The 12813-nt window shown below is 43.5% G+C and overlaps 1 protein-coding gene across 1 annotated transcript; it reads left to right on the forward strand.

The window, feature by feature from the left end:
• Nucleotides 1-5497: 5497 nt before the first annotated feature.
• LOC125105596 (actin-related protein 3B-like) lies at nt 5498-7164 on the forward strand. Its single transcript, XM_047739203.1, is given in 2 exon segments — nt 5498-6421; nt 6424-7164. Coding segments are annotated over 2 exon segments (984 nt in total). The 5' UTR covers nt 5498-5769; the 3' UTR covers nt 6756-7164.
• The last annotated feature ends 5649 nt before the right edge of the window (nt 7165-12813 follow it).

Below are 12813 nucleotides of genomic sequence, written 5' to 3' on the forward strand. Positions count from 1 at the left end.
CTCCCTCTGCCTATCCCCTCACTTGCCCTCCTTCTCATTCAGTGCCCCTCTGCCTCTGGGTGGCCTCTCTATTTTTTCTCTCTCTCTGAGCTCTGGTCCACCTCTATTTACAGGGCAGGCCAGCCTCTCTCACTGCTCCTTCTCTGCATCCCCACCCCCCACACACTCCTCTCCGCAAGGCCTTTCATCCACAGGAACCCAACCTTTGCACAGTGCGGCTTTGTCCTGGGGCCAGAGACCAAAGAACCTGGGGGTCCTGAGCTAAAAAGAGATGGACACGAGTGTTGCTCTGGGCCCAGCCCTGCCCTCTTCTCCTGGCCCCACATTGTTCTGGTGCACCAAGTCCAGGCCCCTCCCTCCCCCAGTAGCCTCACCCAAATCCATCAGCACTCACAGCCTGAGGGAGAACAAGAACCAATAAATAAAACTGAGAGATAGCGATCCTTTCTTTGTTCTAACTATTACTATTTTAAGTCCCTGCTACAGTATCAAGTTCCTGCTACCATATTTCTGAGTGGAAGATTGGCCGGACAACTCTCCCAAAGAACCTGTGTCTTTGGAGCATGCATAAAATGGACCCTAGATAAGTCCTGTCCGATGACACATTTCCTAATGAGCCAGACTCTGTGCTGAGAAGGGAAATCATTGACCTTAGCCCCAACTGTACAAGGTTAGTGATATTTATAATATCAGTTAGAATAAAATAAAATAAATGCTCTATTTGGGCCAGAGATTGTAGTGGATAAAGTTAAAAACAGCAACTGTTAGAGAAGTATGGGATAGAACCTGATGGGAGTTTTACGTACTGCCCTCCTTGGTCCATTCTGCTGACAGCTGGAGAAATGTGGCGATCCAGGACATCAAGCCCTAATCGAGACACCAGCAAACTAGAACATGCCCAGAGGAATGAGGCTGGGGAAAGGGATTCTTTAATCTCTGCCTTAGGAGAATCATCTATTGAACAAGGGCTATTCAAGCAGCTTATAGAGGCCTAACAACAAATTATCTTAAGACCTAAGAAATTTCCAGGAGGAAGTAAGAACAGGCTTATTCTTGATAAGTCAATGAAGTCAGTTCATCAACTCATTCTACAAATAGTTACTGGAAACTTTCTCCACGTTAAGCATGATGTTCTGCACTGGGGATTCAGTTGAAGACAGAACACAAAGTCTTTGTTTTCATTCAGCTTTTAGCCTGCAGAGGAAGATCCCATGAGGAAACGCCAGCTCCTAGGAGCCCAGGGAGCCATGGGACCTCATGGCAAAGAACAGAGATCAGAGGAAGACAGGTTTCACTCAACCCAAGGAAGGGAGATTTGAGAGTCCAAGGTGATGGGAGATTTGAGAGTCCGAGGTGACGGAAGATTCAGGGAGCTACCATGGGAAGCCTTGAGCTTTCCATGGTGGAGGTCTGTGTGCAATAGCTCCATCTGTCACGTCAGAAGCCATTAAAGGGCTGCAAGCCCTCGGCACTGAGGTTAGACTTGACACGCTTAAAATCTATTCCAATTCTGGTAAATTTCTGAAAATCAGTGAGTAAAATTACCAATGGTCATTGTATATGTTCAAATAAAATACCTGTCTTTAATAGGGTTTCTCACCTGGGCAGCATGGATGAGTGGAGCAAGGTCATATCCACCCTCAGACAGATCTGTATGTGCTACACACTGGTCACTACTGGCTCTGTGAGTCTCAAAGACATTTCAGCTTCTCTATCATCACTCGTGGAAGGCAACTATACCAATTTTGGGATAATTAAACAAGATATGAATACATGGAAAGTCCTTTGAATGGTCTACAGCACAAAATGCACACTTGGTAATAGATGGCTATTAGTATTTTTCATTAGTATTAACATGACCCCAGTCAGTGTGTCACAAAAATATAGGGTTACAAATTGTTAAGCTGATGTCACTATAGATTGAAAAATAATGTAACAGAAAAAATTAGCTATACACAGTATAAAAACTGTGTTAAAAAAAAAAAACCTCAGAATAAAACCAACGTGGTAAAATGTCCAAGAATTGTATGTAGAAAACCAGAGAGTGGTCTAGATTGCTGAGAGAGAGAGGAGAGAGAAGCATAAATGGAAAGACACAGTGTCCCGATGAGAAAATCTAGTGGTGTAAGATGTCAAGACTCTCCAATTTAATCTACAAAAGGAATACAAACTTAATTAAAATCCCAATGGAATCTTTTGTGAAACTTGATAAGATAGCATGAAAATCCATCAGAAAAGAAAGTGTACAGAAATAGTCAAAGAGGGCGCCTGGGTGGCTCAGTGGGTTAAGCCGCTGCCTTCGGCTCAGGTCATGATCTCAGGGTCCTGGGATCGAGTCCCGCATCGGGCTCTCTGCTCAGCGGAGAACCTGCTTCCTCCTCTCTCTCTCTCTCTCTCTCTCTCTCTCTGCCTGCCTCTCTGCCTACTTGTGATCTCTCTCTGTGAAATAAATAAATAAAATCTTTAAAAAAAAAAAAAGAAATAGTCAAAGAAAAAAATTAATTAAGAATAATGGTAGAGGTTACCTGCCTTACCAAAGAAATAAACATGGCTATAAAACTGAAGTAATTAAAAGTACTATATTAGGGATGCCTGCTGGCTCAGTGAGGGAAGGTTCTGCCTTTGGCTCAGGTCATGATCCCAGGGTCCTGGGTTGGGCTCCCTGCTCAGCGGGGCATCTGCTTCTCCCTCTCCCTTTATCCTTCTGCCCACTCATGCCCTCTGTCTGTCTGTCTCTCTCTCAAGTAAATAAATAAATAAAACCTTTAAAGAAGAGAGAGAGAGAGCATTTCAAATCAATGGAAGAAGGAAGTCTTCTCCAAATAATGAAAAGACATCTGGTTATCTATTTGGAGGGGGAAAAAATAATTAAATGCCTTCTTCATAATATATCCCAAAGTAAATAGGAGAAGGATTAGCTCATTCACTTTAGAAATATTTATTCAGCATCTATGTGCCAAGACCTCGCTAGGTACTTGGGTACAGAGTAGTGAATGGACCCATAAACAGACACATGCCCCAAATTAATGGCTCTTTCATTTGGGAGCTAGACAACAGAGAAGGTAATAAAGATGTCAGGACAACTGCGAGAAGTGCTAGGAAAGGAGCAAACATGTTTCTGAGACAACGAACGGGGGAAGGGAGGCGCTTAATTGCATGTATCGCCCAGACAGAGTCTTTGAGCTGAAACGCAGGGTGGAAAAGGTGTGTGAAAAATCAAATGCAGGAAAGGGCTCGGTGTGTTCTAGAAACTGAAGGGAGGCAGCTGGCCTGAATATGGAGCCTACAGGTAGGAATGTCAGGAGATGACGCTGGAGGGTGAGCAGTGTCAGAAATCTAAACGTCAGAGGCACTCGGGTGGCTCAGTCGGTTAAGCATCTGCCTTCGACTTGGGTCCTGATCCCGGGGTCCTGTGATCAAGCCCTGCATCGGGCTCCCTGCTCAGCGAGGAGTCTGCTTCTCCCTCTGCCTCTCCCTCTGCCTGCTACTCTGCCTCTTATGCTCCCTATCTATCAAATAAATAAAGTCTTAAAAAAAAAAAAAAAGAAATCTAAACATCAAAAAAATATATAGAGAAAAACCTAGCTAACTGCTCCACTGAGAGGCGGGGAGGGTCTTTCTAGGAAGATGTAAAACCTAAAAGCCACAGGGGATATTTTCTCCAGTAAAAAAACTACTACTATTACCACAACTACACTACTACTATGACAATACTACTATCTATACTCATGCCTATGCTATTATCACTGTTACTACACAACTGCTATGGCAATACTACTACTATACTCTCACTATACTACTGCTGTTATACTCATTCCTATGCTATTATCACTACTACTTTACTACTACTATGACAATACCACTATTATTCTGTCACTATACTATTGGTGCTATACTCCCACTATACTATTATTGCTACTACAACTACTAGTAGTACAGTTCTGGATGACAGAATTAATCGTAAACTAATCTGAAAAATGGGGAACATCTTTGCCACATGTGATAATAATGATCATATTATCAACAAATGCTGAGCATATGATGGGTGCTTTACAAAAGTTGAGGGCATGTAACTCCAAGAGGTAAGCACTCTTATTGTCCCCATTGCACAGATGAGGAAATGGAACATCAGGCCAGGGAAGTAACTTGCCCAAGGTCATGCACATGGGCAACCCAGTCTGTCTGGCTCCAGCCTCTGTTCCAATCTCTGCCATGCTCCGTGGTCTTGCCAGCATCACCTATTTGGGTGCCTAACTCAAAACACATGTGGCTCAAGTCCAGCAAGACTGATGGGAAGCCCAGCATGACTGTCCCCTCCATGCTACTTTTGTCGAACTTGAACCTAGTTCTGGGATATGGAGCAGAGCTCTGGGCCTCCAGGCAGAAGGATGCTGCAGCCCAGTCCCTGTCTTCTCTGCATAGTCCAGCCCCATTGCAAGTGACCTCTGGCTTATGCCCTCCTGCTGTGCCAAGCAAGGGCTTAGGCTTCCCTGGCACCAAGGCTGTGTCCCTCTCCCTGGTCTTCCTGTACCAGAGAGGCTGCTTTCTCTCCAGCTCACGTTGCCACCATAGAAGTGTCTGTAACCCTGTCCTAGGGGATTTTTTCCTTTTCCTTCTCAAGTTGAGCTTTTCTCCTCTTCAGTTCTCAAAACATCAAACCTTTGATCCCCTGCCCCATCAGACAAATCCAGCTTAATTTCCTCAGTGGGCCCAGGCATAGAAATCAAAGACCTGTTTAGGGAGGGCGCCTGCCACCTGGCATGGTTTCCTCCGTGGGCCTCCCAGCCATAGGATTAGGAGGGGCCTGGAGGCCAAGAGCAAAGTCTGGCACTCTGCCTGGTGGAAGGAGGGGGTGGGGTAGGCACAGGATTTGGGGAAATACCTGTCATTTCCTTACAGAGCACCTATAGGTGAGAAAAATAAAAGAGTTATTGTCTCAATAGATGGTTTTGCCACATCATGATCTCAGTAAATTGTAGGAAGTCTTTATACACATACACAGAGTTAATAAAAACAAGTAAGTGAAAGGGAGAAAACCTTCACAAGTTCTAAGTTAACCCAAGAAAAACAAACAGAAACAGCCAGTAAGTCCATAAAAATGTACAGGGTTACTATTAATCAGGAGAATGAAAAATTTTAAATCATGATAAAATTGCTCTGATTGATAAACCATTTTTAAGAATGCAATTGGAGGGGTGCCTGGGTGGCTCAGTCAGTTAAGTGTCTGACACTTGATTTCAGCTCAGGTCATGATCTCAGGGTCCTGGGATGGAGACCCAGGTTAGGCTCTGCACTCAGTGGGGAGTCTGCTTCTCTGCCTCTCTCCCTCCTTCTACCCCTCTCCCAGCCCATGCCTGAGCTCTCTCTCTTTCTCTCAAATGAATAAATATTTTTTTTCAAAAATCAATTGGCAAAAGTGGTGAAAAGTAGGTGTTTTTCAACAAAAATTGATTAGAGTAGGGCGGCGCTGCGGAGGCTCCCGGGAGCGGGCGGCGCGGCGAGCGGACGGCGGCGGCGCCTCCCCGGCCGCCCGCATGGGCCAAGCGGCCCGCACGCCGAGCATGGCGGGCTCCCTGCCTCCCTGCGTGGTGGACTGCGGCACCGGGTATTGCCATCAGAGAGTCAGCAAAGGTAGTTGACCAAGCCCAAAGGAGGGTGTTGAGGGGAGTCGATGACCTGGACTTTTTCATAGGGGACGAGGCCATAGATAAGCCCACGTATGCCACGAAGTGGCCGATAAGACACAGGATAATCGAAGACTGGGATCTTATGGAAAGGTTCATGGAACAAGTGATTTTTAAGTATCTTCGAGCCGAGCCTGAAGATCACTACTTCCTGATGACAGAACCTCCACTGAATACACCAGAAAACAGAGAATATCTTGCAGAAATTATGTTTGAATCATTTAACGTACCAGGACTCTACATTGCGGTTCAGGCAGTGCTGGCCTTGGCTGCATCTTGGACGTCTCGACAAGTCGGTGAACGTACGTTAACAGGGATCGTCACTGACAGCGGGGATGGGGTCACTCACGCCATCCCAGTGGCAGAAGGTTACGTCATTGGAAGCTGCATCAAACACCTCCCGATTGCAGGTAGAGACATTACGTATTTCATTCAGCAGCTGCTAAGGGAGAGGGAGGTGGGAATCCCTCCTGAGCAGTCACTGGAGACCGCAAAAGCCATTAAGGAGAAATACTGTTACATTTGCCCCGACATAGTCAAGGAATTTGCCAAATACGACGTGGATCCCCGGAAGTGGATCAAGCAGTACACAGGTATCAATGCCATCAACCAGTTCGTCATAGATGTGGGCTACGAACGATTCCTGGGGCCCGAGATTTTCTTTCCCCCCGAGTTTGCCAACCCAGACTTTATGGACTCCATCTCCGATGCCGTTGACGAAGTAATACAGAACTGCCCATCGATGTGCGCCGCGCGCTGTACAAGAAAGTCGTTCTTTCAGGAGGCTCCACCGTGTTCGGGGATTTTGGACGTCGACTGCAGAGAGATCTGAAACGCGTGGTGGAGGCCGGGCTGAGACTCAGTGAGGAGCTCAGTGGAGGCCGGATCAAGCCCAAGCCCGTGGAGGTCCAGGTGATAACGCACCACATGCAGCGGTACGCCGTGTGGTTTGGGGGCTCCATGCTCGCCTCAACGCCCGAGTTCTTCCAGGTGTGCCACACCAAGAAGGACTACGAGGAGTACGGCCCCAGCATCTGCCGCCACAACCCCGTCTTCGGAGTCATGTCCTAGCGGCTGCTTGACACGGTCCCCCGGTCACGGCGCGCTGGTGAGCAGGTGCCGTCGGGGCTCGGACGAGACCGCAGCTCCTGTAAATAGTGGCATTTGGTGTCGATGTCGAGAGCGTGCTTGCGTCGCCGAGTGCATGAGGCAGTCCAGTGCACGTCACCCGTGTGCCCGCTGTCCGATGGCCCTTCCCCCGCCGCCCCTCCCCAACCCGCCCCTCGCCTCCGTGCCTCCCCAGCTTCTAGTGGGCGAATCCAATTCTGGAGGAATTCACCTGTGACTTGAAAAATCATTAGGAAAAAAAAAAAACAGAAGATGACGCAAAATAGTCCCCCCAGGAAAGAATATGGGGCTGCAAAACCTTTTCCTCCCAGCCTATTTTTGTAAATAAAATGTTATAAACTTGAAATACAAATTGATGTTTATATTTCCTATCATTTTGTATTTTCTGGTATTTGGTACAACTGGCTGATTCTGAGCACAGGTAGATACTAGTGTCATGGAGTGCCGTGAGAACACGTTTTTCATCGTGAGGCATGTTCTGATATGTCTGCAGGCAAACAAAATCAAACAGCAGACTTTTTTTGGCCACGTTTGCTAGAAAATGATTACACTTTATTGGAGTGACATGAAGTTTCAATGCTAAACACTGTTGTATGAGAATCATTACCGATAATGTACCTTCCATTTTCCTGTTTGAACTTTCTGGAACTGTTTTATAGAAGACGCTGGTTTGCTCTTGGTTGTGTTGGGTGAAATGCTGCCTTGAACCCTTGTAATAAAAGCAGTTAGACTCTTTATAAAGAAAAAAAATTGATTAGAGTAAAAACTGATACCATTGTAAGAGACCCATTTCAGTTTTCTATAGTAATTAAAAAGATGCATACTTTTGACCCAGCAGGTATATTTTTAGATATATCTATATATAGATATGTATGTCTACCTCTATAGATATCCATACATTTGAACAAGTACATAAAAAAATAATAATATGCAACTTGTCACACAAGCATATAACATAAAATGTGTTATTTGGATGATAGCATTATCAAGGTTTGTCAAATAGAAAAACTTAAGTAGTTGGAGAATAGTTAATTCAATCTAAAATAAAGAATTCTTTGCTACCATTTAAAAGTGTGTTTCGATAAGCACTTTATAGGAGGAGTCAAGATGGCGGAGAAGGAGCAGGCTGAGACTACTTCAGGTAGCGGGAGATCAGCTAAATAGCTTATCTAAAGATTGCAAACACCTACAAATCCAACGGGAGATTGAAGAGAAGAAGAATGGCAATTCTAGAAACAGAAAATCAACCACTATCTGAAAGGTAGGACTGGCGGAGAAGTGAATCCAAAGCGACGGGAAGATAGACCGCGGGGGGAGGGGCCGGCTCCCGGCGAGCGGCGGAGAAACGGAGTACAAAATCGGGACTTTTAAAAGTCTGTTCCGCTGAGGGACATCGCTCCAGAGGCTTAACGGGGTGAAGCCCCCGAGGGGTCAGCGCGGCCTCAGGTCCCACAGGGTCACAGAACGATCGGGGGTGTCTGAGTGTCGCAGAGCTTACCGGTATTAGAACGGGGAAGCCGGCTACAGAGACAGAGCCCAGGAGTGAGCTCTCAGCTCGGGGTTACATTGAACCAGTCGCAGGAGCGGTCAGCTCGGAGCGCGGCCAGGGGCCAGGGTGACGGGAGTAATTGGGTGCTGTTCTCTGAGGGCGCACTGAGGAGTGGGGCCCCGGGCTCTCGGCTCCTCTGGGCCGGAGACCGGGAGGCCACCATCTTCATTCCCGCCCTCCGGAACTCTATGGAAAGCGCTCAGGGAACAAAAGTTCCCGAAAGCAAACCCAGCAAACCCGAACGGATTACTCAGCCCGGCCCCGGGAAAGGGCGGTGCAACTCCGCCTGGGGCAAAGATGCTTGAGAATCACTACAACAGGCCCCTCCCCCAGAAGATCAACGAGAAACCCAGCCAGGACCAAGTTCACCTACCAAGGAGTGCAGTTTCAATACCAAGGAGAGTGGCGGAATTCCAGAGGAGGAGAAAGCAAAGCACGGAACTCATGGCTTTCTCCCCATGATTCTTTAGCTTTGCAGTTAATTTAATTTTTTTTCTTTTTCAATTTTTTTCTCTTCTTCTGCTAATTTTTTTTAACTTTTACCGTTTTCTTTTTTAACGTTTTTTAAATAGTTTATCTAATATATATATATATTTTTTCCTTTTTATATTTTTTTTATCAGCTTTCTTTTTTTAATAGTGTCTTTTTTTTTTTTTTTCCTTTCTGAACCCCTTTTTATCCCCTTTCTACCCCCTCACGATTTGGGATCTCTTCTGATTTGGCTAAAGCATATTTTCCTGGAGTTGTTGCCACACTTTTAGTATTTTACTTGCTCCTACATATACTCTTATCTGGACAAAATGACAAGGCAGAAAAATTCACAACAAAAAAAAGAACAAGAAGCAGTACCAAAGGCTAGGGACCTAATCAATACAGACATTGGTAATATGTCAGCTATAGAGTTCAGAATGACGATTCTCAAGGTTCTAGCCGGGCTTGAAAAGGCATGGAAGATATTAAAGCAACCCTCTCGGGAGATATAAAAGCCCTTTCTGGAGAAATAAAAGAACTAAAATCTAACCAAGTTGAAATCAAAAAAGCTATTAATGAGGTGCAATAAAAAATGGAGGCTCTCACTACTAGGATAAATGAAGCAGAAGAAAGAATTAGCGATATAGAAGACCAAATGACAGAGAATAAAGAAGCTGAGCAAAAGAGGGACAAGCAGCTACTGGACCACGAGGGGAGAATTCGAGAGATAAGTGACACCATAAGACGAAACAACATTAGAATAATTGGGATTCCAGAAGAAGAGGAAACAGAGAGGGGAGCAGAAGGTATATTGGAGAGAATTATTGGAGAGAATTTCCCCAATATAGCAAAGGGAACAAGCATCAAAATCCAGGAGGTTCAGAGAATCCCCCTCAAAATCAATAAGAATAGGTCCACACCCCGTCACCTAATAGTAAAATTTACAAGTCTTAGTGACAAAGAAAAAATCCTGAAAGCAGCCCGGGAAAAGAAGTCTGTAACGTACAATGGTAAAAATATTAGATTGGCAGCAGACTTATCCACAGAGACCTGGCAGGCCAGAAAGAGCTGGCATGATATATTCAGAGTACTAAATGAGAAAAACATGCAGCCAAGAATACTATATCCAGCTAGGCTATCATTGAAAATAGAAGGAGAGATTAAAAGCTTCCAGGACAAACAAAAACTGAAAGAATTTGCAAATACCAAACCAACTCTACAGGAAATATTGAAAGGGGTCCTCTAAGCAAAGAGAGACCCTCAAAGTAGTAGATCAGAAAGAAACAGAGACAATATACAATAACAGTCACCTTACAGGCAATACAATGGCACTAAATTCATATCTCTCAATACTTACCCTGAATGTTAATGGGCTAAATGCCCCAATCAAAAGACACAGGCTATCATAATGGATAAAAAAACAAAACCCATCTATATGTTGCCTACAAGAAACTCATCTTAAACCCGAAGACACCTCCAGGTTTAAAGTGAGGGGGTGGAAAATAATTTACCATGCTAATGGACATCAGAAGAAAGCAGGAGTGGCAATCCTTATATCAGATCAATTAGATTTTAAGCCAAAGACTATAATAAGAGATGAGGAAGGACACTATGTCATACTCAAAGGAACTGTCCAACAAGAAGATCTAACAATTTTAAATATCTATGCCCCTAACGTGGGAGCAGCCAACTATATAAACCAATTAATAACAAAATCAAAGAAACACATCAACAAGAATACAATAATAGTAGGGGATTTTAACACTCCCCTCACTGAAATTGACAGATCATCCAAGCAAAAGATCAACAAGGAAATCAAGGCCTTAAATGACACACTGGACCAGATGGACATCACAGATATATTCAGAACATTTCATCCCAAAGCAACAGAATACACATTCTTCTCTAGTGTACATGGAACATTCTCCAGAATAGATCACATTCTTGGTCCTAAATCAAGTCTCAACTGGTATCAAAAGATTGGGATCATTCCCTGCATTTTTTCAGACCACAATGCTCTAAAGCTAGAACTCAATCACAAGAGGAAATTTGGAAAGAACCCAAATACATGGAGACTAAACAGCATCCTTCTAAAGAATGAATGGGTCAACCAGGAAATTAAAGAAGAATTGAAAAAATTTATGGAAACAAATAATGAAAACACAACGGTTCAGAATCTGTGGGACACAACAAAGGCAGTCCTGAGAGGAAAATATATAGCGGTACAAGCCTTTCTCAAGAAACAAGAAAGGTCTCAGGTACACAGCCTAACCCTACACCTAAAAGAGCTGGAGAAAGAACAAGAAAGAAACCCTAAACCCAGCAGGAGAAGAGAAATCAGAAAGATCAGAGCAGAAATCAATGAAATAGAAACAAAAAAAAAAAAAAAATAGAACAAATCAATGAAACTAGGAGCTGGTTCTTTGAAAGAATTAATAAGATTGATAAACCCCTGGCCAGACTTATCAAAAAGAAAAGAGAAAGGACCCAAATAAATAAAATCATGAATGAAAGAAGAGAGATCACAACGAACACCAGAGAAATACAGACAATTATAAGAACATACTATGAGCAACTCTATGCCAACAAATTTGACAATCTGGAAGGAATGGATGCATTCCTAGAGACATATAAACTACCACAACTGAACCAGGAAGAAATAGAAAGCCTGAACAGACCCATAACCAGTAAGGAGATTGAAACAGTCATCAAAAATCTCCAAACAAACAAAAGCCCAGGGCCAGATGGCTTCCCGGGGGAATTCTACCAAACATTTAAACAAGAACTAATTCCTATTCTCCTGAAACTGTTCCAAAAAATAGAAATAGAAGGAAAACTTCCAAACTCATTTTATGAGGCCAGCATCAAATTGATCCCCAAACCAGACAAGGATCCCATCAAAAAAGAGAACTACAGACCAATATCCTTGATGAACACAGATGCAAAAATTCTCGCCAAAATACTAGCCAATAGTATTCAACAGTACATTAAAAGGATTATTCACCACGACCAAGTGGGATTTATTCCAGGGCTGCAAGGTTGGTTCAACATCCGCAAATCAATCAATGTGATACAACACATTAATAAAAGAAAGAACAAGAACCATATGATACTCTCCATAGATGCTGAAAAAGCATTTGACAAAGTACAGCATCCCTTCCTGATCAAAACTCTTCAAAGTGTAGGGATAGACGGCACATACCTCAATATTATCAAAGCCATCTATGAAAAACCCACTGCAAATATCATTCTCAATGGAGAAAAACTGAAAGCTTTTCCGCTAAGGTCAGGAACACGGCAGGGATGTCCGTTATCACCACTGCTATTCAACATAGTACTAGAAGTCCTAGCCTCAGCAATCAGACAACAAAAGGAAATTAAAGGCATCCAAATCGGCAAAGAAGAAGTCAAACTATCACTCTTCGCAGATGATATGATACTCTATGTGGAAAACCCAAAAGACTCCACTCCAAAACTGCTAGAACTTGTACAGGAATTCAGTAAAGTGTCAGGATATAAAATCAATGCACAGAAATCAGTTGCATTTCTCTACACCAACAACAAGACAGAAGAAAGAGAAATTAAGGAGTCCATCCCATTTACAATTGCACCGAAAACTTTAAGATGCCTAGGAATAAACCTAACCAAAGAGACTAAGAATCTATACACAGAAAACTATAAAGTACTCATGAAAGAAACTGAGGAAGACACAAAGAAATGGGAAAATGTTCCATGCTCCTAGATTGGAAGAATAAATATTGTGAGAATGTCTATGCTACCTAAAGCAATCTACACATTTAATGCAATTCCTATCAAAGTACCATCCATTTTTTTCAAAGAAATGGAACAAATAATCCTAAAATTTATATGGAACCAGAAAAGACCTCGAATAGCCAAAGGAATATTGAAAAAGAAAGCCAAAGTTGGTTGCATCACAATTCCAGACTTCAAGCTCTATTACAAAGTTGTCATCATCAAGAC

Source organism: Lutra lutra, chromosome 7 (genome assembly GCF_902655055.1).
Source record: "Lutra lutra chromosome 7, mLutLut1.2, whole genome shotgun sequence".
Taxonomy (NCBI): Eukaryota; Metazoa; Chordata; class Mammalia; order Carnivora; family Mustelidae; genus Lutra; species Lutra lutra.